General features: G+C 36.7%; 1 protein-coding gene across 1 annotated transcript; it reads left to right on the forward strand.

The window, feature by feature from the left end:
- Positions 1–59: 59 nt before the first annotated feature.
- Positions 60–25,849, forward strand: ATP6V1B2 (ATPase H+ transporting V1 subunit B2). Its single transcript, XM_081134389.1, has 14 exons — positions 60–300; positions 6,478–6,533; positions 11,376–11,474; positions 12,195–12,288; positions 12,413–12,490; positions 12,934–13,073; positions 13,398–13,499; positions 13,853–13,950; positions 14,594–14,717; positions 16,204–16,354; positions 17,779–17,861; positions 19,325–19,429; positions 20,931–21,060; positions 22,683–25,849. Exons 1-14 carry the CDS (start codon positions 165–167, stop codon positions 22,820–22,822), a joined length of 1,536 nt encoding a protein of 511 aa, XP_080990515.1. The 5' UTR covers positions 60–164; the 3' UTR covers positions 22,823–25,849.
- Positions 25,850–26,791: the final 942 nt, after the last annotated feature.

Raw genomic sequence — 26,791 nt, forward strand, 5'->3', positions numbered from 1 at the left:
AGTCACGAGGCCGCAGGCGGAGAGCCGCGAAGGGGGCGGGGCGGGGGCGGGGCGAGGCCGAGGCTCCGCAGCGCGCATGGGCGGAGCCGGGAGCGCGGGCTGCCCCTGCTATATCTACGCCTGCGCGGCGCTGCTGCGGGGCCAGTCGGGACGGAGGAGACAAAATGGCGCTGCGGGCGATGCGGGGTATCGTGAACGGGGCCGCACCCGAGCTACCGGTGGCCACCAGCGGGGCGGTGGCGGGATCTTGGGAGCAAACGCTGGCAGCGAGCCGGAACTACCTCTCCCAGCCTCGCCTCAGTGAGTATCAGAGAGCAAGGGGGATCCTGTCTTTGCTCCTTAGCCCAGCCCCTTGCTCCGGCTCACCTGCTTAGCCTGTGGCTTGGGAGGTGGGGGAGGACTTATTTTTCTCCCTCGCGTCCCCGTCTACCCTCCCCCACACGTCTCTCTCTCTAGAAGAAGCTGTGAGTGTACTTTACATTTCCGTGAGGGGAAGAACGCCAGCGGGCGCTTGCTCCTGGGGTTGGTGGGCTGCTGGCTGTTGCCCCGCCCTCTCCAACATCCCCGTGCTGGAGCATTCTCTGGCCCTTGCTTCCTGCCTCTGAGGGAAGGCCGCTTCGTGTCACTCCAATCTGTATCTTCGCCTGACCTCATTTGGCTATTTAGGGGTCGAGGGAACGCCCCTTCTCAGTGGCCTGGACCTCAGGGCAGCCCCTGCCGCGGGCGAAGGTGTCGTGCCATCGCTGACGTGGTCGGGCCTTTCGTGGATGGAGGTCGGCCGGTTGCCGGAGGGAGATGATGGTCGGTGGAGGGGCTGTTCCGCAGCAGGACATCTGCATATCACTGAACGCGAGAGCTGAAAAGTACTCTGCAGGTTATCTAGTCTAACCCTCTCATTTTACAGTGAGAAGCCTAAGGTTCCTGGAGGGACAGGACTTGCCAGGCTTTAGACACCTGATTATTGGCTTAGCAGGAACTAAAATTTCAGGTTTCTTAATTCTTGCGGGGCCTTTTTCTACCATTGCCTCTCCCGACCAGTTAAGCTAACTGGATTGAGTGCAAGGCTGTCAAACATCTTTGCTCATAGTATATAGCACATGTGCAAAGCATGTACACAGGCATGTTTAAGTGTTGTTGTGACTATAAAAAGGCCTTAATAAACCAGGTTTAAGTGAACTGCTCAAGAAATGGCCCTTGGTTACTAAACAATACAGTTGTGTAGCATCAGACCTCTTCACACCTTTCTTAAGAACGGGATAATCCCTGGAAATAGACTCCAAACTTGGGGAAAGCACCTGATGTTTCCCCAGATGGCAGTACTATATTTGCACTGGTTAATTGCCATAGTTCCTGTTTGTGGGTGGCTCATTGGTTAAAAAATTTCAGATGAAGGATTTTTCTCCTGCCTGACTAATCCCATCCTGATCTGTCACTGGGTCATGTGACAGCACTGCAGTGTGAGGAAAGGAAAAAACACTTGATTCTATGGTTTGCTGAGATGTACTTTTTACACTGGAGCTTATCTGAATTTTAGAGAATGCTTATTGGAGGTTTATGTGAGCTGATATACATGTTTCAGGAAATTGACAGATGTTGCATTCTTATGTGGACTTTAACAATAAATTTATACTTAACAGTTATGAATTCCCTTATAAATTGCATTTGTGTGTTTAAGGGTGCAATAGTCAATTTACATATAATTATTCATTCAGTGTCAATTTGGAGAGTATCACTGAAATAATAACATTATTTAGAGAGTTCATGAGTAAGGTTGGAAGCTCTTCAGGGAGATGAGTATGATATCACAGTGTGCCTAGCCAGTGACTGAAGAACTTCTGCAGATGAGATTCCTCCTGACAGAATTGTTGCAACATAATGCTTAAAACTGAACCTTTAGAGGGCCAGAATCCTTTTTGTATCTTCAGTGCCTAGTACAGTGCTTGACACATGGAAGTACTTACCATGGCTTGTAATTTGTTGTATAACTTGCATTTAAACCCCTTGTTCTGATAGTTTAGTGTATAGATTCTTAACGTGGATGGAATCAGTAGGGAGTTGGGATACCTGGTTGAGTTGAATTCCCTGCTGTGTCTGGATTATTCTAAAAAAGCATAAATGATATCATACGTAGGCTAACAGCTAATTGCATTTGCAGAATATCTTTTTTCCTGCATTGCCACATTCTTGATTCTAGTTAACAGTTTTAATTGCTTGTGAATAAATATTGATTAACCCCTTAACTTTTCTAATTAAAGGTTGACGATACCATCTTAGGTGATACGGTATAGTTATTTAATCTGTGCTTGTTTAACGAATGGAGTAATCTCCCTGAATGGAGTAATATTAGCAGTTCCACTGTACAGATCGGATCCTGTTTTAAAACAATTTCAGGATTATGGGGCTATTAACAAGAAATGGAAAATGAGATGTGCAGGATTGATATAATCTTGAGCGCTTTAGTTGAATTTCTAAAGTCACAAGGAAAGGAAACTTGATTTTCTTTTAAACTTTGAGCAAGGTTGAATAACATACAATAGAGCCTTTGGACGCTAAACATTTTTAATTAGACAATCTCCATTTTCTTGAGATCCTGGCTAGGTTACAGTGTAAAGCAGAGCTAGCCCCAGAAAAGTCAAATAAAGGAATCATTGGCCTGCTTTTTTCTAGAACTTCTCTCTCAGTGCCCACTGTTCAGGGTGTGGATCTGTGCTGTACTCTTGTGCAATGGAAGGTGATTGCTCTGGATTTTTGTTTTGGTAATAAGGTGGAGGCTGAAGGAGTAGGTCTCTTGTGCAATGGCTGTTTAATTTTCTCTTTAAAAATTGCACAATCATTAAGTGGCTGTAGTAGTGTTGAACAATCTCATCTCCTGCAGGAGGAAGAGGATGTCGTCTTACAAAATATTTGCCTCTTAAAAACCTTTGTAGAGTTTGGCTTTAAATGTTACTCTGTAAATATATATTGCCTGCTTGATAGTTCAGAGTCAAACATGTGACTTGTTGGTTGTAAAATGTGTTTGGGGTATAATGTAAACATGTTATCTGCTGTGTTGTCATTCCCTGCAGACCCAAATTCTTGTTCATTTGAAAATTTTCAAGAGAAGAATGGTCATTATTTTGTTAAATAGAAATGTTCATGTAATCTTTGAATGGGTTTTTACTTTTTTGAAGAGCAGCTTAATGTCTTTGGCAGCCTTACTCTAAACTGTTATCTCTGCTTTGGGTTGTTAATGATAATGGTGAAGAAAGCTGAAAATATTCTGGGAGATAAAAGGTAGTGTTTAATAGCATTTTCCCTGCTTTCCCCCCCCTTCTTTTGGAAATAGTTTTATTATTATGGAAAAGAGCTATAGTTTGTACATAAACTTTCTTCTAGTATTTATTTGTAGTCCAAGTGCTTGGAACTGTGTCATCTCCATATTTTTTAATTATACTGGAGACTAAATTCAGAAATACTATATGGTCATAGGGTACCAGTTTTAGAATTAGGGAAAAAAACAACCAACAAAACAAAAAGACACTTCTAATCCTGGCCTTCTCATTTAGTAACAAATTTCTCAGAGCCTTAGTTTAACTGTAGGATGGGTGTATCAGCCTTTCCTACCTCCCAGCATTTTGTGGAGCTGAAGTAAGGTAACCTTTCCAAAGATGCTCTTTAAAAGTGATGCACTCTCCAAGTTTTTGTTTGGTAATGTTTTTAATTTAGTTTGGGTTATAACAGTTACTAGTTTACTTTGTGTATGTCAGTTTAATTTAAACCAAGCATGTTGCTTAACCTCTGATTTGTATCTGAAGCAGTCTCCTCCTGTTTTTCATGTTTTCCAGTGAGGGAAAACTGCTGAAGCATCTCCATTAGATTCTTTCCTTTACTTAAACTCTCCAGTGGCTACACTCCATTGAAGAAAGATTGTTTTGCAGTAATGACAAAATGTGGCCACAAAGGGAATTATTGTACAGTGCGTTAAGTAGTAAAAATAATTTATTTTTTCATAGCTAAAGATGTAGACTCATGAAATTATATTGAGTGATACAGCTACGTAGTCTTGCAGATAATTATGAGTGTACCATACCACAAAAAACCAATTCAGTTTTATAATTAGAGCTGCAGTGCAGAGTTAAAGAACAAATGACTCTAGAGCCAGACTATATAAGTTCAGATCCTTGGGCAAGTTACTTAATTTCTGAGAATCATTTTTCTCTTCTAAAACTTGGGATAATATTAGTTAACTCACAGATCTGTTATGGAGATTAAATAAGAATTTCGAGCAAGTACTTAGTAGTGTTGGTATTAATTAATTTGAATGATTACTTACTGGCTTTTTAAAAGGCTGCATAGGGTGTAAAATACAGCATAGGGAATATAGTCAGTAATAATATTGTGATAATTATGGTAGGTACTGGAAATATCGAGGGGGGGTATACTTTGCAAAGTGCATGATTCTCTAACCACTGTGCTGTACACCTGAAAATAATACAAAATAATACTGAATGTAAAATGTAATTGAAAAATAAAACTTAAATTTAAAAAACTTGTTGCAAATTTAGAAACTCTTTTGATGAAGTAGAACCTTGTTTTGTGTAGAAGTCAGCTTTATTCACTGTTTCTGGGAAAAGCAATGACTAGTGTTTCTTTTCTTGGTCATGCTTTTGCTCGTGACTGGCAAAACTTCGTAATTTTGAATGAGCTTGAATTTCAACATGAGATTCTGAAACATCATTGTTGTAGAGGATAGAAGTTTAAAGGAGATGCAAATCTTGTCCAAACAATAAAGACACTTTCAGAACCTGAAGGATTTTATTGATGTTACATTTGCCTATAAATCTCAAAACTAGATCATGCCCCCCACCCACCCTACTCCCTCCTTTCATCCCCAACTGTTTAAGTAAAAGTTTTGAAAACGTCCATGTTTAAAAACTGGGTTCTAAGAAAACATGTTTCTAATGTAGCTCACTTTGCATTTCTACATAGCAATTTTAGAAGTCATTGATAGAATGTTTGAACTCTAAAATGAGAACAATGGATACTCTTTCAGGGGTAGGAATTCTTTTTAAGGGTATTTGAGTATTTTAAATCAATGGAGTAGATTATCATAAAAGTAGCAGAAAATAGGACATTTGGGTCTTTCTAATAATTTTTAAGTAATGACTAATTCTATCCATTCAAGTGACTTAACTTTTTAAATTTGTGACTTTCCTTTTGTCTACAGTTTAAAAAAAAAAGTCATTTTGAAGCCTCCAATGAGATAATTACAATTACATAGATATTCAAGCAAATATTTGGTGTTGGGATTTAAATGTCCTATGAGTATGAAAGCCAAGGGGCCCTGATAGTGCTTGCCTGCTCTGTCCCCATGTTTTTTCCAGGGCACTGCTCCCAGGCTGAAGAAATTATGTGTTGAGTCCTGGAGCCCCTTGGTGGACAGACTGGTTATTAAATGGTTTCCTCATTCTCAGGAATCTACATCTGTGACAGAAATCTCTGCAAGACTCAATAAGAAAGTGAAATTTTTCGAGCAAGTGAAAAATTCCCAATTGGTTGATACTTCTTAGAACTTATTTTAGGCCTTATACTAAGTTTTCCTCATATATTCATTTTATTTGTTTTTTCAGCTGTTCTGATTACAAAATTAAGTTAGTTCTGGTATTAGAATTACTCTCTCTTGAGTGTTCTGTTTTATACCTGATTACCATTATACTTAACAAGTTGTGTGATGTGTGATATGGTGGAAGGATAGCTACCCTGGGGATAGCTACCTTGCAGACTGGCAGTTCATTCCTAGGGTATAATTTCCAGTGGAAAATATAAGCCTCTAAACTGACAGTAACATTTGATTTTTTTTTTTTTTAAAGGATACTTACTTTATTTGATCCTCTGGCCTTTCATTCCATTGCCTACTCCCTCAATTCATAAAGCAGTTTGCCTATAGTTTTTAAGATTCCATTTAATGATAGCTTTTTACCTTAACAGACTACATTTTCTCAGATTTCCTTCGTGAGTTTTGTCACTTGTGCTTAAAGTTAAGTTTTCCCTTCCCATTCCTTATCTACTTTGGTAAGTGCCACCTCCTACAAAGCTTTCTTTTTCTCTTCAAAGTGAGAATGACACCTAGGTTTTTCCTGTGTTCCCACAAACCCTCTGCACATCTGTTAGAGTTTCTTAACTTCCCCTTTCTCCATATAAAACTGAACTCTTGAGGGAAATCTGTTCCTCTGTCACTTTTTTGTGTCCTGGGTTATTAAAACGTGACTTACTCATAGTAAGGATTCAAAATGTTTTTGGTTGGATGTGGGTGGATTATGAAAAGTTGTACAGGCACAGACATACTTAATAAATTTTTCATTGAAAAATTTTGTAACTGTTTGAGTGTTCCATATTGTAATGGGTGTGATAAAGTGGAGAGAGGTTTTTGTGTAATCCCAGAGAGATGATTTAGGCTGTTCTATTTGACTAAAGTGGACTCTTCTGTTTTTTTTCCAGCATACAAGACAGTATCAGGAGTCAATGGTCCGTTAGTGATCTTAGATCATGTTAAGGTAATATACCACCATCATCGTTTAACCACTTATAAAGTTTAAAACGTGGCATTAAGCCCTGTTTAAGTATACTTTAAATTTTAGGTTATGATTTTTAAGCCATTCCTTGGTCTGAATATCAGTGCTGTGTAGGAGACAAGAGTTTTAGATAAAAAATCAGAAGACTGGATTCCAGTGCTGGATCCACTATGGGTTCTGTTTGTGACCTAGAGATTCTTGTTTGCAAAAAACCAAAAAAACCCACAAATTTGTCACTCCTACCTCACAGGTTTGTTACGGGGGGAAAAACAGTAATATTTATGAGTGTGTTTTTTAACCTGTAGGATATTATATAGATATATAGTATCTTATGACTTTTTATAGACTGCCGTGTGTTGTAATTACTTGTTATATTTTTGTCTTGTGTACTAAAATTGTAAGGGCTATGAATGAATAAAGGAAGTTCCTCTTGGTTCTAAACTTTAATACTCTAAAAATTAAAGAATATATAAAGAATTTGACAGCAAGCCTATTTATGGCAATTACCAAAAATATGAGAATTTACAAAACCACACTATAATTTATCAGAAAAAATACAGCAAGTTGTTTTGTATATCATACAACTGAATTGTTTATAATGTCACAAATACCGCAAAAGAGTATATTCTTGGTTGGAAAGAAACACATTTTCTGTTGACAAAAAAGAAAAAGTATCTTTACTAGACAGAATATAGACAGTCACCCTGGCCGGTGTGGCTCAGTTGGTTGAGCATCGTCCCATGCACCAAAGGATCGACAGGTTCTATTCCCAGTCAAGGCACATGCTTGAGTTGTGGCTTGGTCCCCAGTAGGGAATGTGTAGGAGGCAGTGGATCTGTTTCTCTCCCTCTCTCCCTTCCTCTCTCAGAATCAGTAAAAACGTATTTTTAAAAAAAGAATATAGACAAGTCACTTCCAAAAAGGGTTTATGATATGACAACAAAATAATATTGAGATACTTCCTACCCAGAGAGTATTTTTAATAAAGTGAAATCTATTTTATTTTTACTTGTAAGAATATGCCCATTCCATTTATAATTTATTGCAATGGCAACTTGAATCCTCAAAGCTACTATTTACCTTTTAATAGTCATAATCTTTTTCTTTGTTTAGAGCAGTAACTGGCACTAGAATAATTAACACAATTTTGAATGACTTAAAAAAGAAAAAACTCAGTCACTTTGGGGAAGTTCACAAATTCAAAAAAACTGTCTAATCACAGATACGTCATACTATTTGGCTAGTGGTCTTTTTAAAAATTTATCTTTATTTTGAAAGTATTACATATGTTCTCCCTCCCCTCCCCCCCCATTGACCCTCCTCTACCCCGCTCCTGCCCCCTCCCTAGGCCTTCACTGCACTTGGCTAGTGTTTTGAACATGGAAATCATCTTGGCTATAAATGGTAAGGCAGGCCAGAAACAAACTTAGGATAATGATAAAGTAATAACTTTTTTCTGGAATGTTTCTAATCATGTTTTATTCCCCTTGTTTTGCCCTGCCCTTTACCTCCCATCCAGCAAAGGCCTATGCTAGGTTGATCCCATTCCCACAGAGTTTTCTCAACTAGGAGAAAACCCACTCGAGTGCCTTATGTGAACTGGTCAAATGGAATAGTCCATCCTGGAATATTTTAATTTCAGTAAATCATCATACTAAAAAAAATAGATCTTTAAGTGGATTATTTTTCAGAGCCTGGAGGATAGCGAAAGTTTAATGTTTCTCCTATGTACCAGGCTATTCTTGAGAAAAATAGTAGTGATTAGCCCTATTTTGCTTACAAGCTTTTAGATATACTCTTTTTAAAAATTTGTTGACTCTATTACAGATGTCCCTTATTTCTCCCTGCTCTGCCTCCCTCTACTCTGCCCCCCCTCCCCAGGGCTTCCCATAAATGTCTAATTAGTCAGTGCTGTCAGGGGTAAGTGTATAATGCTATGAGAATCAATAATGTAAAGGACTTAGAAAACATCTTTGAGGAAGTAATTTCAAGAGAGCTAAAACTTAATTGAATGTATGTTTGGGGTATACTTCCAGCTGAGGAAAAGCTGGTGAATTTTATGTAGTTTTAAGAAGGCTTTATACCACCAGATTTAGAGTGATTTTTTTTTTGGTTTGTTTTTAGTTCTTGGCTTTTGTTTTTGACTTAAAGCATACATATAGGATCAAGGAACAGGTAATGTTATACAGATTGTATCAGTATAGAAGAAGATGGAGACTGCTACCCAATTCATCTTAATGAAATTAGCACATCTTTGATTCCCATACCAGACAAAGGGTAATAAAAGAAAAATATAGCTATTCTCACTTATAAACACAGATTCCAAAATTCTTAATAAAATATACTCATGTATTAGATATTAGCAAAAATATGCAAAAAACCCCCAGAATTACGACAGAGTAGAGTTTTTCCAAGATATATAGAGATCCTTGATATTAGAAAATGTATCAGTGTAATTCAGCTAATTCATGGGTTAAACTAGAAAAAGCTCATGCCCTTCTTAATAAATACAGAAAAAGTATCTGATAAAATTACACATTTTAAAAAAAGTCTCTTGGAAATAAGGACTAGAACAAACTTCTAGGCTCTTAAAGGACGCCCTCCACAACCCACAGCAAACAGCATGCTTAAGGGGAGAGCAAGGGGAGAATGCTTATTGTCACCACCACTACCCGCCTTTGTGCTTGGAACCTAACCAGTGCTGTGGGAAAAAGAAATTAGGGAGTAAAGGGATTACAAAGAAAAGGCACAGCTAATCATTTCTTGGTGATATGATTAACTAAACAGAAAACCCAAGTCATTCAGTGGACAGACGATTAGAAACAATGTGTAAAGCAGAGTTGCTGGATACAAGGACTGGTCTACAGAAATCAGTAGTGTTCTGTACCCCAGATTAACTAATTAGAATTTTAGTACCTACTTACAGAAAACTATAAAACTTTTTTGGAAGACATAAAAGAAAGCTTAAAATAAGTGTAGATTCCATGTTCATGAATGACAGAATAGCAAAGATGTTGATTCCCCTAGGTAACAAAATCAGTTAGAGATAATCAGGAATAGAGATTTGGTGCAGGAGTAAGCAAGTATATCAGTGGAGCAAAATTAAGAACTCTCCTCACACACGAGAATTGGCCTTGGCAAATGGTAAAGGCTACATTACAAGTCAGTGGGAGACATTTTGTACTACTCAGTAAATATTAGGGTATTTGGCTTCTTATATGAAAAAGAATGAAAATGAGAAAAGTAAAATTAAATACCAAAAATAAGTCCAGATGGATTAAAAGCCTGAAATGAGAAACCTATTTTGGAAGACAGTACAGAGGGCCATTTTAATGACTTCAGATTGGAAGATTTTTCTCAATAATACACAAAGGCACAAATCATAAAGGAAAAATTACTTTATTACATAAAAAGTTTTAAAACTTCATGCGATAAGATACCATAAACAAATTAAAAGATAAGAAAGTGACTGGGAACAGATATTTGCAAAAAGATCAGTATCCGGAATCTGTAAAACTCCTACAAATAAATAAGAAAAAGTAGATCCAGTTGAAAGTGAAGAAAAGATTTTAATAAAACAGTCAGGAAATGAAGTCTGAATTGTCGGTAAATGTGAAAAGATGCTCAATATTAGTAGAATCAAGAAAATACAAATTGGAAAGATGCTATTTTTTACTTTACCAATGGCAAAAATTAATGTTTAATAATAATTATATAAGCTAGCAGAGATGTAGGGAAAAATACTTTTGTATACTGGCTAGGGAGATTGTAAATTAATGCAATTCTTTGCAGAGTAATTTGGCAGAAGATGGGCACAGCCTGTAGCCCACCGCTAGGTAATTAAATACCTTAGAGGAACTCGGGCACACTTGTGTGAAGTGCACATGTGAGAATGTTCATGGCAGCATGTTTGTAACTGCAAATTTGGAACAACCTTGAACTCCATTGGTGGAACAGCTGAATAAAATGTGGCGTCATTTGACTTTATTTTTACTGAATCTATTCTAACATTAATTCTGAGATGCCCATACATTCACATGTTAGCATTTCCAAAATCAATGGTCTGTGATAGTTTAATTGGCAGATGTTTTTCTTCACACAAAATAGTAGTGCATCTTTCAATAGATTATATTGATAAAGTAAGGTCAGTATTACCATGACAGATCCAAAACACAAGGTCAAGTGAAAAAAAAGTTGCAGGGTGATATATTTAGTATGTTGCCATTTATATAAATGAAACCTCACTATATTTTTGGAAACATGTATTTAAAATATTAAGAATGGATAGAAGGAATACATATCTGGTTAGGAGAATTAGATTGAGGGGGGAACATTAATGTTATTGTACTGTAATAGTCATTATTTTATTATTTAGTTGCATTTATCCCCCTGCTCCCAAAGCACACAGGAGATTACACAAACAGCCCAGATTATACACATAGCAAACATCAGTTCTGAGTAGGGAAACATGCTTATTTGTAAGTTCTGTACCTTTCTGTAGTCTCAAAACTTTAAAATATACACAGAAGAAAAATATTAACTACTGTGTTTTCACAGATTTAAGACCCTTCTCTCTGTACCTTATGCTGGTTTGCCAGTGTGTATACCAGTGATTAGTGTTTCAAGGACTTAAACTACTTGAGAATGTCATAAACTCCTGGGTGTACCTTTGTGTGTCAGGGAGGTAGTGGGATTGCATATGGATATATGCTTTGATCAAGATAGAGCATATGGAGTATTTTGGGGAGCTTTAAACCCTAACCCTAAATCTAACTAACCCCAACCCTATAGTTAGTTATTGATCCTTTATTTTTTCCTATTTAGTTTCCCAGGTATGCTGAGATTGTTCACTTAACATTACCAGATGGCACGAAGAGAAGTGGGCAAGTTCTAGAAGTTAGTGGTTCCAAAGCAGTGGTTCAGGTAAGCATCACTTTTAAAACCTGGCCAGTTGAACTTTTTCCTAATCAGAAAAATGTAAGGAACACCGCATGTTTTTTCTAGTCATCATTGAATAAGTGTATCTGGGGGGGGGGGGGAGTGGGATTATTTTTGCATGTTTCTTGCCAAATGTCAGCCACTTACGTCCATTCTAGCCCAATAGCTCCACTGGTAAAATGGCTTGTTTTTTTTTAAATGGGTAAAATGAAGCAGGTAATCAAATAGAAAGAGAGAGATGAAAAGCAGAAATCACAGCTTATGGGATGAAACCAAAACAAGATCTGCGTCTGTTTCTTTAAATTGTCTCCTATAATTCTTGGTTTTTTAGTGTTACTGATTATGGGAAATGCCATTTTTCGCAGAGAACATTGTTCACTTAAAAAGTAATTTAGAGCAAGGGTCAGCAAAATTTCTGTAACAGGCCAGATAGTAAATTTTTTAGGCTTTGTGGAGCCACCTACGGTCTCTGATGCATATTTTTATTCTTTCTTTTTTTAAAAACTTAATTCTTTAAAAATGTAAAAAACGTTAGCTTGCTTATAGGATTAAATGTCTTACCGGCACGACCCTTGTCAAGAGGTTGTGTTTGTGATATTAAAAATAGTGTACGTTTATGTATTTGACTTTATAAGGGCTGACAAAATCTAAGTGCTTATGATTTAAATTTCTTTTACACTCCTGATTACTTCTCTTTCTTGGTAGGTATTTGAAGGGACTTCAGGTATAGATGCCAAGAAAACATCCTGTGAGTTTACTGGGGATATTCTCCGAACACCAGTGTCTGAGGACATGCTTGGTAAATTGATATTATTATTCATTCTGATCAGAGATCTGTTTTCTTTTCAACATGTTTCCATGAAGTCTTTTAAAAAACGAATGTTTGTGCTATTGTCCACTTGTACTGTCGTACTGCTTTACAGGTAGGGTATTCAATGGATCGGGAAAACCGATCGACAGAGGTCCTGTTGTACTGGCTGAAGACTTCCTTGACATCATGGGTAAGGACAGTTAATGGATTTCTATCTTTTGTGAAAAATGGCCTATATCTGTCTAGCTTATATTGTTGCCAGATAGTGATTTTTATAACAACATGCTTCATAATTATTTATTATTTAATAAATTTATTTTTCCTAGAAATCACCTTAAAATTTTATGTAAATATCTTAAGATATCACTAGAGTATATGTGAAATGTAAATAGTAAAGCTATGGCTTTGAAATTAGGATTGCTTTCTTATTTGCTATACCTTTATTTCACTTTAGGAACTTGGGTTCTGCTACCATGTATTTCGTGAGCTTACGTAAGACTAATGGAAAAAATTATCTAAACAGTTCCATATTTCAGCAATAACTGATAGTTTAAGAATAGAAAGAAATGCTTTATATGGTTTTAGTCTTCATGTACAGACATATTAAAATTTTCCCTTTTGGAAATGCATTAGGCCAGCCAATCAATCCTCAGTGTCGCATCTACCCAGAGGAGATGATTCAGACCGGCATTTCGGCCATAGATGGAATGAACAGTATTGCTAGGGGGCAGAAAATTCCTATCTTCTCTGCTGCTGGCTTACCACACAATGAGGTGAGAACTAGAATCTGTTTGATATGAAATTTTACAAGGAACAATTTCTAAATGCTTCACATTAGTGAGAAACTAAAGGGTTTTCAACATGAGTCCCCAGTGTTACTGTTTATATAATCCATGTACTGTTTATCCACTCATGATAGCTGTCTTCTTGCTTACTCTTAGGATTCTTTGCAAAAAGTGCAAAATAGTTTTGTTGGGTAAAGCCCTTAAAACATCCCAATTTCATTTATAATTACAATTTCAAAAAGTTTAGGATAAAGGTATTTTGTTGTAGAAATGTTATTTCAGATTTAAACTCAGTGCTTTTGTACTCCTCAGATTGCAGCTCAGATCTGTCGCCAGGCTGGTTTGGTAAAGAAATCCAAAGATGTAGTGGACTACAGTGAGGAAAATTTTGCAATTGTATTTGCTGCTATGGGTGTAAGTACAATTATTTTCTGGTTTAGTATGAAATAGAAAATTAATTGCTTAATGTTGTTAGAATAGTTTAGAAAATTACACATGTATCACTGAATTTATCTCTAGGTAGAAAAGTTGCAACTTGGCATTTTAGGCAAACTAAAGATTAAAATTTGGCATTTGACTATAATAATAATAATTCTCTTTGTGCCCAAAGCAGGCTTTTTACTCTGTTGGCTTTTGTGAAAAATTTTTGAGTACTTGAAAACTTTAAAGGAAGGAACAATGCAGATCTATAGCTTGGTCTTCATCAGAAATGCATATTGAGAATGTTTCTTCTCCCAGTACTGATGAAATCATTGATTGCTATTTAGGTAAACATGGAAACTGCCCGGTTCTTCAAATCTGACTTTGAAGAAAATGGCTCCATGGACAACGTCTGCCTCTTTTTGAACTTGGCTAATGACCCTACGTATGTAAATAGAGCTATTTCTTTCTGTTCATCCAAGCTTTGGGTCTAAACTGTTACCTAAGACTAGGGAGGTAAAATATTATAATGAAAGCAACTTGGGCTTAAGAATGAGATACCTGTATTTAAATTCCAGTTCTATTTTTCGGTAGTTGTTTAGCTTTGGGCAAATCACTTTGGCTCTGAAGCTCAATTTCGTGTTCCAGAAAATATGACAAATAGCACTTGTCTCACAGGGTTGTTGTGCATATTAAATAATACATATAAATTACCTACCACACAGTTTGTACTCAATAAATGATCTTTTTATCTTATCTGAGAAATCTGGCCCCTATTCCCCCCCCTCCCTCCCTCCCTCCCTCCCCCCCCTCCCTCCCCCCCCCCCTCTCTATTTTGAGAACTATATAGTTCGGAGAAATCATTTATAAAATAACCAATTCAACTTTGTAGAAGAAAGTAGTTCTTATTATGTAAATACATAAAGTAACTGCCTTACTTAAGAATTTTTAAAGTAATAATTGCTTTACCCCCCTCAATTTATTTAAAATTTTTAGAAGGAGACGGTACCGTTATTTCCAGAATCTCATTTTCTTTTGTTTTTGGCCTTTTTGTTTGAGTGACAATAGTACTTAATGTTCCATTTCAGTATTGAACGAATTATCACTCCTCGCTTGGCTCTAACCACAGCCGAATTTCTGGCCTATCAGTGTGAGAAACATGTATTGGTTATCCTAACAGATATGAGTTCTTATGCTGAAGCACTTCGAGAGGTAACTTTTTTCTTAATTAAAATGGCTTAATTTTCAGGCTTATCTTGTCCCTTTGCAAGTATTCATTTTTCTTTCATTATGTTTTTAAAACGTCTGTCACTTTAGTTGAAATGATTAGAAGATTTAAATTATTAACCTATTTATCATACTGTCACTGTCTCCATGGATTAAGACTTGATTCTAAAAGAGAGTAAATGATAAATGATGCAGGCTATTTATTCAGTTACTCTCCCAGGAACTTCTGCCTCTGTGTACACTGTCAATTTTTAACCTTTTTCAGAATTTTATAATATTAATATTTGAATAAATAAAGACCATATTCTGGCAACACCCTTCTTAGAACCTTTTCTTTCAGAAAACTCAGTGTTTATTTAGGAACAATATTGAGATTCTTGAGTTATCACCCAGAAGTTTAGGGTGTTTGTTCTAATGTAAGTTACTGAAATTTTGAGTAAGCTACTTTTTTAAGCACGTTAAAAGCTTCTTAAAATTCCCTGAGATCCATCACCATATCTCTCTCTGCTACCGTGTTTTTTTAGTGGAGGACTCCCCCCACCCTGCACCCATCACAGACCAATACTTTTTCTAAAATATAATAAAAATGAACTTAGAAAAGTGAAATTAAAAAGTACATAACTTACAAGCCCAGATTTATTTTATTAGAGTCACCAGACATAACATTATTCTGTTAAATTGCCATTAAAGTTTTCTAAATGCTTATTTTATTTTTTATATTTTCTCATTGCACATTGATAAAAGCTGGTCTGCAGACCACACTTTGAGTGGCGCTGCTGTAGCACACTCTTTTGAAGGTGCCAAAGTAGTACTTAAACTTGGCCTTAATGCTTTTGGGTTTTTAGTGGTTGTAGATTAATAGGTATGCCTATATTCTAGCATGGATGTCTCTTAGAGAAAGACCATTAGTTACTATTCACTTTTTGTGCAGTGAATGGACTCCTGGCTCTGTGAGTTTGGGAAATCATTTATCTGACCTTTGGTTCTAACTACAAATTGGCATTAACAACATTACCTTCCTCATAGTGTTGTCGGTAGGATGAAATAATGAATGTAAAGTATGTCAAATTACTCCTGGTATAGATTTCCTTCCCTTTGACCTTTTCAGGCTTAGCTTACATATATATGGCAAGGTCCTTGGCATAAAATAAATCTTGTGAACTAATAAGTTCTCTTAGTTTTAAAATTAACTTCCTTTGGTTTTTAAAATTGCAAGCACATTTTCTAGAAAGCTATTTGAAGATTTGTGTTATGGCAACACAATCTTAGCAAAAAAACTTCTGGTCCCAATTTTCAACATTTTTGTTGCAGAATAATTTGAACTTGTGTTGCTAGATTTTTCTAAGTGATCTCTTAGAGACTATTTAAAATGAAAAAGATAATATTCCAGCTTTGTAATTAGTCATGTTCAAACAAAGCTTTGCTTTCCATATTCTGGTGTGTGATATTCTGCTCCTTGGCTTACTGTCAGGTTTCAGCGGCCAGGGAAGAGGTTCCTGGTCGACGAGGTTTCCCAGGTTACATGTATACAGACTTAGCCACAATATATGAACGCGCTGGTCGAGTGGAAGGTAGAAACGGCTCTATTACTCAAATCCCTATTCTCACCATGCCTAACGATGGTAAGTTTTTGGTCTTTGGATTATAGCAGACCTAACCCTTATAAGGGTTTTGATTCTAAGAGAGAAGACTACCTTTCTGAGAGAGTTTATCCTTCAAGGGTTTACGGTAGCCAGTAATTGGTACCTAAGTAGAATTTTTCATTTGAAAACTGCTCATAATTATCATTATCCTTTTGTGTAAGAAAAAAATCCCAGTTTTCTTTATAATTTGAATTTTAAATTTTCATTTACTATGTACTATTGAGTGCCTGCTGTTTGCAGGACACTGGTCTAGATATAAGTAATTTAAAAAAAACTATGATCTCTACCTAATTTAAGTTGTTCAGTCTAATTGGATATTATATGTATGTACAGAAATAATTTAAGGTAGCTTAAGTGTCAAATGAAAAGCACAAATAATAAATGCCACAAGACTTTAGAGACAGATGATCACCAAAGGCTCGTTAAAAATTAGTTTCCTTTACTATGTGTGAAAGCACACAGTGCAGTGCCTGTCTAGTGGATGCTCACGGTGGCCCTGGAGCAAAGACTCAGCCTTTTAGTTCTTATCTTGGTTTTTAAAGGCACTTTTAGCAGATATTTCAGAAACAGTGATAACTCACTATAATCGAGGACTGTTTTGAGTGCTTTGTAAATATTGACTCATTTGATTTTCATAGCAACTTCGAGATCTGAGGCACAGGGAGGTAAAGGGATCTGTCAAGGTTAGGAAGTGATAGCTTTAGAACCCCGGCAGTCTGAATTCATAATTCACACTAACTGGTATACCATACTGCCTCTGACATGAAAATTATTTGTTCTAAGGAAGTAGCTACAAATTACTATTTGTAATTTAGCAGACTTAGAAATGTCTTGACTTGTGTGACCTTTTTGGCATTGCCTGCATTGTGTCACTTTACTTGTCTAGCATCTCTGTATTTTCCATGTTGAAATAATTTGTGAGTTAAGAATATTCTCGCAGTATATATCCCATTAGCAGTCCCTGTAAGGGGACTTGGTATTTAAAATGGAATTTTTTTTTAATATTTGAGGGAGAGATCACATAACTAGAAGAAATAGTACTTTTTATGAATGCAGCTAATTTACCTCATGTGCCAAGACATATCTACCTATGCTACAACCAAATACTGTTCAATATGGTAACTTCTAGCCACATTTGGCTACTTAAATTCTAAAGTTTAAAATTAGATAAATTTGAAATACCGTAAAGTTTTCCAGTTACATTATCCACATTTTTTGGTGCTCAGTAGCCATAGTGGCTACCATATTGTATAACACAGATACAGAACTTTCCCATCATCACAGAAAATGATGTTATATAGTACAGTTTTAGGTAATGCTGTAGGTAATACAGATTGACATCCTGTGGGTTTGTTTATATGAAATGGACACTTTAACTAACATCACATGTCTTCCGCTGGTAGATATTACTCACCCCATCCCTGACTTGACTGGATATATCACAGAGGGGCAGATCTATGTGGACAGACAGCTACACAACAGACAGGTATTTGACATTTGAGCGGCACCGTAAAGCTTACAAATCTACTCTTTAGTTACTCTTCAGTGACTTGGACTGTGCTCTTAGGGATTATTTTATTTTATTTTTTTTTGGAGAATAGCAAATTGATTTTGACATGGCTGTAAACTTGTCATTTCTTTGTACAGTAGATCATCGAAGATCATTGTTTAACTCAGTGTCATTTTGTCCTAAAGTTGATGAGATGCCATAGGCACTTAACTCTTTTATATCAATCAGCCTGTGGTAAAAGTGGTTTTGTTATATATCATTTCACTTAAAGTCACAGAACCGATCAGTGACAACTACAAAATCCTGGTGTGGATAAGAGTGCTAGAATTAAGAATTAAATTTCCACTTTTCTTTATTGTGCCTTAAAATAGAATCAGTTGTCTTAAGGAACTTTTTTGGGTATTCTATTCCATAATAGCCTAACCTACCAATCTTGTTAGTAATACAAAAACAAAATTTTTTCTGTTTTTTTATTGAGGGATAATTAATCTATTAGTTTCAAGTGTACAGTGTAATGATTCAGTATTTGTGTATGTTGCAAGGTGATCACCGTAAGTCCAGTTAACATCCATCACCATAGGTAAAAATTTATTTTCTTGTGATGAGAAATTTTAAGATCCACTCTCCTAGCTACTTTCAGATATAATATGCAATGCAGTTTTGTTAACTATGTTCATCATGCTGTACATTACATCCCTGTGACTTGTTCATTTTGTAACTGGAAATCTGTACCTTTTGACCCCCTTCATTATGTCTACCCACTCCCTGCCTCAGGCAACCACCAGTCTGTTCTCTGTATCCATGAGCTCGGGGTTTTTTTTGTTTTTAGATTCCACATATAAGTGAAACCATGTGATATTTATCTTTTTCTGTTTGACTTATTTCACTTAGCATAATGCCCTCAAGGTCCATCCATGTTGTCGAAATGACAAGATTTTATTTTTTTTATGGGTGAATCATCAAAAACAAATTTTTGATGTTTCTCTACTAGATCACCTTTTTGGTGGAATTACTGTTAATCTTTTTATTTTGTATATCATAATGAGTCAGAGTTCAGAAGACCACTTAGATTTGATAGTGTAGGCAGATATCGAAAATTCAGTTATTCAATATATAATCTTGTACTATTGTTGTATAGGTTTCACTTTTTGGATTTGATTCTCAAAAGAAATATTATGTCATAAAGAGTTTCATACCAGGAAAACATGTTAAAACTCATCTAGGAAACAACTGCAGCAGTAAGTCAAACAGAAAAAGATAAATACCATATCATCTCACTTATATGTGGAATCTAAAAACAAAAAAATCCCCGATCTCATGGATATAGAGAATAGAAGAGTAACTAAAGGGATAATAATGAGTTTTGAACTGCTTCTTTACTACCAGTAAAGCTTAAATTTTGTACTTAAATATAATATTTTTCTCCTTCCATTCCCAAGATTTACCCTCCTATTAATGTGCTACCTTCGTTATCACGGTTAATGAAGTCTGCTATTGGGGAAGGTATGACCAGAAAGGATCATGCCGATGTATCTAACCAGCTGGTACGTATATCATCTTAAGGATGGCATTTAAAGAAGTAAATGCCTTTCTTGGTCCATTTTTTCTGCTGTCTTATACTTCTTGTCTTTCTCCCATATCACTTTTCTTTTCCCTGTCCACATAGAATTTTAATATAAGCTTCATGTGAAATATAAAAACATTCATTAGAGCCTGGCTGGGTGTAGCTCAGCTCTTGAGTGTTGACCTAGGATCTGGGAGATTGCGGTTTAATTCCGGTCAGGGTGCATTTTTCTCCTTCCAGGTTTCAGGCTCGACCCCCTGTCGGGGGCGTGCAGGAGGCAGCCAATCAATGACTCTCTCATCATTGATGTTTCTATCTCTCCCTCTCCTTCTCTCTGAAATCAATAAAGATACACTTTAAAAACAAAAACAAAAAAATATTCATTAGAACCAAGCAGTCTTTTTTTTTTTTTTTTCATAAGGATGGGTGCTGATAACCAAGATTAAAAATCATATGCTTGCCTGACCAGTGTAGTTCAGTGGTTGAGCATTGACCTATGTATGATCCTGGAGATCAAGGTTCATTTCCCTGTCAGGGCACATGCCTGGGTTGCAGGCTCAATCCCCAGTGGGTGTCTGCAGGAGGCAGCCGATCAATGACTCTCTCATCATTGATGTTTCTGTCTATCTCCCTCCCTCTCTCTGAAATCAATAGAGATATAAAAAAATTTTTTTAAATCATATGCTTGAAACTTTATTTAATCTTATGTAAAGTAGCTTCTAAATAAAAATCCAAGCCATAAGGCTATTATAAGTTTTTATTAATAACTACAATAATAATTATGGAGTATTCCTGAAAGGATACTCTAACATTTCTTGCTTAACATATTAAGCAACCACTGGAATACTAAGGGATACAGCTTTATATATTCTGTGAAATCCTTGGTTTCCATAGTCATATGAGACTGTATAGCACGTACAAATAAAGAAAAATACTTTTAACCTTAAAGTAGAAATGGTACACCTGATAGCACAAGTATTTTTCTTGAATAGAACTTCAAGATGGATTATTCCATGGTACGAATTCTGATTTTCTTTTTTTAAAATTTTTTATATGTTTTTATTGATTTCAGAGAGAGGAAGGGAGAGAGAGAGATAGAAACACTAATTATGAGAGAGTCATTGATCAGCTGCTTCCTGCATGCCCCCTATGGGGATCGAGCCCAAAACCTGGACATGTGCCCCAACTGGGAATTGAACCGTGACCTCTTGGTTCATAGGTTGATGCTCAACCACTGAGCCATACCAGCCGGGCTGAGTTCTGATTTTCAAATGTTCTATAAAGTGTAAGCTCATTGACACATTGAGGAAGTGTATTTCATGAGTTTTATTTATGTGAATTGTGTTTGTAAATAACGTGAAATTCTTTCTGTGGTCTCTTATGAAGACAGCTAAAGCAATACACTTATTGGTAGTAGCCCAGATTACTATTAACATATATACAGTCTTCTCTCTGTTTATGTAAACCGTTTTTCTCTTTAGTATGCGTGCTATGCTATTGGTAAGGATGTACAAGCCATGAAAGCTGTGGTTGGAGAAGAAGCCCTTACCTCAGATGATCTTCTTTACTTGGAATTTCTACAGAAGTTTGAGAGGAACTTTATTGCTCAGGGTAAGATGACTGTTTTTTTACAAATATAAAAGCCTCATATATAGTTTTAAAGACCTCTTTCCCAATCTAAGAGATTTTACACTGGTCTCTATATAATTTTCCTTCTGATTAGAGAAAAAGGTCCTTCAACTCTGTCATGTCTTTGTTCTTAGTGCTCTGGTGCCTTCCCCTCTGCTTTCAACTCCATTATCCAGTTATTTAGCTCCCACCTTATTTTCTCCCTTCCTTACAACTGGCTTTCGTTGCCATGTCCCCTTCCTCCTAACTTCTCTGCAACCATCTCCTCTGGCTTTGGGAGTTTGGGACTTTTCTGACCCATCTGTTTTCATCTCCTTTTTTGATTTATCTTCCTGCTTCTTAATTGTTTATGTTCCTAGGGACTTAGTTGCCTGTGCTTCCCCCATCCCCTTACCCCCCAAGCTTTAGCTTTTTCCCTATAGGTTGACTGAATTGCCATGTATGATCCTTACCCTCTTTCTGAAGCCTGAATCCCACATTTTCAACTGGGACACCTTTGTTTATGCCACCATCCCTAAGGCTTGGCATGGTCAGAACAAAAGTTTTTTCCCAACTGACCACCTGCCTAGCAATTCCCTCTTCAGCTTCTGTCTACCTCTGGCGTGACCATTGTCTTGGTTAGCTCAAGCTCAGTAATGGGGCATTGTTCCTAAGTTCCTGGGTGATGTTGAAGCTACTGACCTCTGGTCACTCTTTGAGTTGGACCACACTTTGAGTCTTAAGACCAAATCTACACCTTTGGTTTCATCATCCCTGGCTGTTAATGCTAGTTTTTTCACCATTCTCCCTGATTCCCTATATACAATTTCCAGAGTAAATTTTATTGATTGTCCAAAATAGTTTTTATTTCATAGCCTGTGTAGGGTTTTCAAGCTGCTTGGTTTGGTTTCTCTCCTGCCACTCCTACTAATGCTGCTAATACTCTTCCTGACCTCAGTGGTACTTAGATGTGTTTATTTTGTAGTAATGCATAAAACTACACACTTAGGATTTGTGCACTTTTCTATTTACATGATGCATTTTTTTATTAACATTAAAATCCCCCAAATATATATGAGTGTTGTTTTTTTAATGCAGACCTTCGTACTTTAAAAGGTAAAAATGAAATTCTTCTGGTAAAGAAAAGAATCCGGAACTTCGGCCACTCTGATTCCTTAGTTAAGAAATGAGGTTTATTTGCATGATAAGGTTTATTTCTGCTATTAAAAAAATAGCAACAACATTGAAAACCACTGATCTATTCAGATGCTCAGTTGGCCTTTCAGGCTTTTAAGTATCTGTCAAATTCAGCCTCTGTTCCTGGGAAACTTTTTCTCACTACTTTCTGGACACAACACTGGGTTTGGTTTCCATTGCGCAATAGACTACCTGCCTGCTGTCTCTAGCCCACAGGCCTCTCCCTTTCCTCTGATTTGCAATGGTGCTTATTATCTGTGCCCTCATTTCCACAATTAATCACATCCAGTTTGGGGAGACCTAACTGCTCTATTTCCTTTTATATACTCCATGTTCACAGTGCTGGTCATATAACAGAATTCACCCTGAATAACCTGATAAGTTGGAAGTAGCTTGCCTTTATTCATCCGATCTCAATTTTTTATAAGGTCCTTACGAAAACCGCACTGTCTATGAGACTTTGGACATTGGCTGGCAGCTGCTCCGAATTTTCCCCAAAGAAATGCTGAAGAGAATCCCTCAGAGCACCCTGAGCGAGTTCTACCCTCGGGACTCCGCAAAGCACTAACTGCCATCTCATCGCTGGTTCGATACTCTCGTGTAATACTGGTTCTGTTTTCTTGATTCCTTTGCACTCCTCCATCCCCACCTTTGTGTTGGCATTTACCGTGTTACCCTGCAATTAAAAACAAAGAATAGGTGACATATTGTGCCAGTGTTGCAATGTCTTAAACTGCTAACAGACTTTAAAATGTCCCCTGTTCAGAAAACCTGGATCTTCAGTGGTTTATTTAAAGTAGCTTCAGGGATGGAGGTGAAGTTTTCTTACTCATGTGTGTATTTGTAAATAGTGGGGTAGTTAGTTGCCTAATAATGTCTTCATTATTTGAGTCTCTCAGACCTTCCCTCTCCACCCTCTCGAGAGTATCACTATCTGAAGTTATAATGCTTTGTTCTCCAAATTAGGGGCAGGATCAGGGCTGAAAGCCTCCTCAGAAGAGCCAAGAGCTCTCTCCTGATCATTTGTTTTTGGATTGTTAGTGTACCTCTAGCTCTGTGCTGCTGCTCTAAGCAGATGGTTTTTACTGTCCACCTGCTCTTTCCTGTTTAATTAATAGATTAGAAAAGGAGTTGAGACTCCTGTGTCTTACTGTTCTCCCTCCCTCTGAGTAACACACAATCATGCAGCTTTTGCACAGCTGGTGTTGATCGGATAGTAGTGAGATGCCTTGTCTTGATGATCCTTTCTGGGTTTTCATGCAGAGGAATCATAATTAAAATGATCAGTATAATTGTTGCTTGGAAAGAGTTTGGGGTGCAATTAAAAAAAGAGAAGAAAAACCTACTCCCATTCTACATTTGGACATGCTAACAGTGGTGTAATTTTCTAAAGTGTTTGCCAGATGCTGAAGGCACGGTGGGAGGAAAAATTCTCCTGTGTATGGACATTTTAAACTGTTAGAGAGCAGCCTTTGGAAAACACTCTTATTTGGTCCTGCTTTTTGACCTGTCTTTGCCTCTTCAGGGTAATCTTATGGCACAAGTGATAGAATTTAAAAGCTTTAGCCTTTTAATTCCTGCTCCTTCCTGCTGTGAGCCCTGAGCTGTCTTCTATGCACTCTGCCATGTCTACTGTGTGGTCTCTGTGTTCTTTGTTACTTGGGTGCAATAGCAACTTCTCTGTGCATTCCATCTTTCAAGTTGTGTAAAGTTCTTCACTTTTTTCTTAGAGGGTGTGTGTGTGGGGAGTCAGCATGATTATATTTTAATGTAGAAAATGTGACATCTGGATATAAAATGAAAATAAATATTAAATTAAATGGAAGTGATCTAAAGTGGCTTATATCTTCTAATCAGAAAAATCATAGCAACAAGCAAATATATATAATAATGCACCTCTTTGACTCACAGTTTAGAACACCATAACCAGCATTGTGAACGAAACCTTTGGGTTGTAAGGAACATGGCCCAGGTTGTGTACCCTCTGTTTCAGGCTGCCCTGTTCAGTGATATCTCTTCCAGCATACTGTAGTTTGATCCAGTGTTGAGAGTTACTGCAGGTGTTCTATAGAGTTCTTTGTTACAGACATTTTCAGGACCTCTAGAACCCATCTGCCAGAAATGAAAGTGGGTGATAAGTAGAAAATGAAATACACATTGAAGCAAGTCAAAGCTTGCTTCAAATAAAATTTTAAATAGAGGTCCAGTATATCAAGGAAACACCTTGGGTAAAGCACCAGGGTATGGCATTGGGGCGGCATCCTGTCTCTTATCTTCAGCAAGGCAGTTGGAGATGTAGAGGAAAGGGCTCAATCATGGCAAGAACTGGCCAGGCCTGTGTTCTAATCCTGGTGCTGCCACTAACCATATAGCCTTGCTTAGTAATTTGACAAGTTTGGGTCTGTTTGCTTATGTTCCTTTTAGGGTTATTCCAAGGACTAAAGACTGTCTATAAAACACTAGAACAGCATCTGGTCCATGGTAGGTGCTCAGAGTAGGCTACTTCTATTAAACCTTTATTAAGGCAGATTGACTTACTACTTTTACATAACGCTTAGGATTAGTTGGTTAAGTAGTATCTTATTAGTTTGTTACTTATGTTTTAGTGAAAACTTTTCTTAGTGTATCTTTTTGTACCAGTAATAAAAGTTAATTAAAAGACCCATTAAAATTATGCTTTAATATGAACCCTCACTGTGATCAAATTTTTTAAAAAGAAAAAAATTTTCACTTCAGTTGGCTTAAAGTATTTGGAAGGAGAAAAAGTATCTTCCAAGTTCAGGCGAACGACATGACTCATGAAACATGTGTTGCTGGCAGTTGACTGTCACTTCAGTTTGTGAGAGTCCCTGTAAATAAAAAAATGTTTTAAGACTAATGTAGTAAATGCCTCACTAGGATGTTTTCTTTTTAGCAGGTGTGGATGATGCAAGGTATCTGAGGTCAACAAAACATTGTCTGCTTTTGAAATTTTCCATTATACTAGTAAGGGAGAGTTAGCTTAATCCAATATTAGGGGACAACAGAGAATTGTTCACCACACTAAACTAAAAATGCCATTTAGAGACAACAAAAGCTTAGCATGTCAGTTCTTGAAAGAAAATTATCTTTTGTGAGAAACCTAAGTACAAAGAAACGCATTTTAAAAATGAAAGTCATATGATACTATATATAGAGAACCCTAAAGATTCCACCAAAAAACCCTATTTATTAGAACTGGTAAATGAATTTGGTAAAGTAGCAGAATATTCAGGTATCAGTTACATTGTTATACACCAATAACGAACTATCAGAAAGATAAATTAAGAAAACCCATTTATAACTGAATCAAAAAGAATAATATATCTAGAAATAAATTTAACCAAGGAAGTAAAAGACCTGTACTCAGAAAATTATAAGACATTGAAGGAGCCTGGCTGATGTAGCTCAGTGGTTGAGCATTGACCCATGAACCAAGAGGTCACCAGTTCGATTCTCAGTCAGAGCACATGCTTGGGTTGCAGGTTTGATCCTTGGCAGGGGGCGTGCTGGAGGCAGCCAATTGATGTTTTTCTCTCATTGATGTTTCTCTCTCTCCATCTTCGTCCCTCTCTCTAAAAAATTAATAAAAAACATTTAAAAAAAAAAGACATTGAAGGAAGAAATTGAAGAAGATAAAAATAAATGGAAGCATATTACCTCCCGTGCTCATGGATAGAAAGAATTAACACTGTTAAAATGTCCATACTACCCAAAGTAATTTATAGATTCAATGCAGTCCCTATAAAAATACCAATGGCATTTTTCACAGAACTAGAACAAATGATCCTATAATTTATTTGGATCCACAAATGACACTGAATAGCTACAGCAATCTTGACAAAGAATAACGAAGGTGGAGGTATCAAACTATACTACAAGGCCATAGTAATCAAAATGGCATGGCACTGGCATAAAAACATGCACAGAGATCAATGGAATGGAATAGGGAGCCCAGAAATAAACCCCCACCTATATATATGATTAGTTGATCCTGTGACAAAGGAGGCAAGAATATACAAAGGGGTGAAGACACTATTCAACAAATGGTTATGGGAAAACTGAGCAGATACATGCAGAAGACTGAAACTAGACCATGTTCTTAAACCATATACAAGAATAAACTCAAAGTGGATTAAAGACTTAAAATGTAAGATCTGAAACCATAAAACTCCTAGAAGAAAAAATTGGCAATAAACTCTCTGACATTGCTTAGTAATATTTTTTTCTGATATATCTCCTTGGGCAAGGGAAATAAAAGAAAAAAATTAATGGGATTACATCAAACTAAAAGGTTTTTGCACAGCAAAGGAAACCATCAACAAAACGAAAAGACAACCATTAATTGAGAGAAGATATTTGCCAATGATACATCCGATAAGCAATTAATATCCAAATTTTATAAAGAACTCATACAGCTTAACACCAAAAAGCCCCAAAACAATCCAATTAAAAAGTGGGCAGAGGACCTGAATAAATATTTCTCCAAAGAGGACATACAGATGGTCAATAGACATAT

This window comes from Miniopterus schreibersii, assembly GCF_964146895.1.
Source record: "Miniopterus schreibersii genome assembly, chromosome: 4".
Lineage (NCBI taxonomy): Eukaryota > Metazoa > Chordata > Mammalia > Chiroptera > Miniopteridae > Miniopterus > Miniopterus schreibersii.

Coding starts and splice junctions, on each gene's coding strand:
- ATP6V1B2 (XM_081134389.1), top strand. CDS start 165: ATGGCGCTGCGGGCGATGCGGGGTATCGTGAACGGGGCCGCACCCGAG. Junction 6,534..11,375: donor TGATCTTAGATCATGTTAAG/GTAATATACCAC, acceptor TTTCCTATTTAG/TTTCCCAGGTATGCTGAGAT. Junction 13,074..13,397: donor CTGGCTTACCACACAATGAG/GTGAGAACTAGA, acceptor TGTACTCCTCAG/ATTGCAGCTCAGATCTGTCG.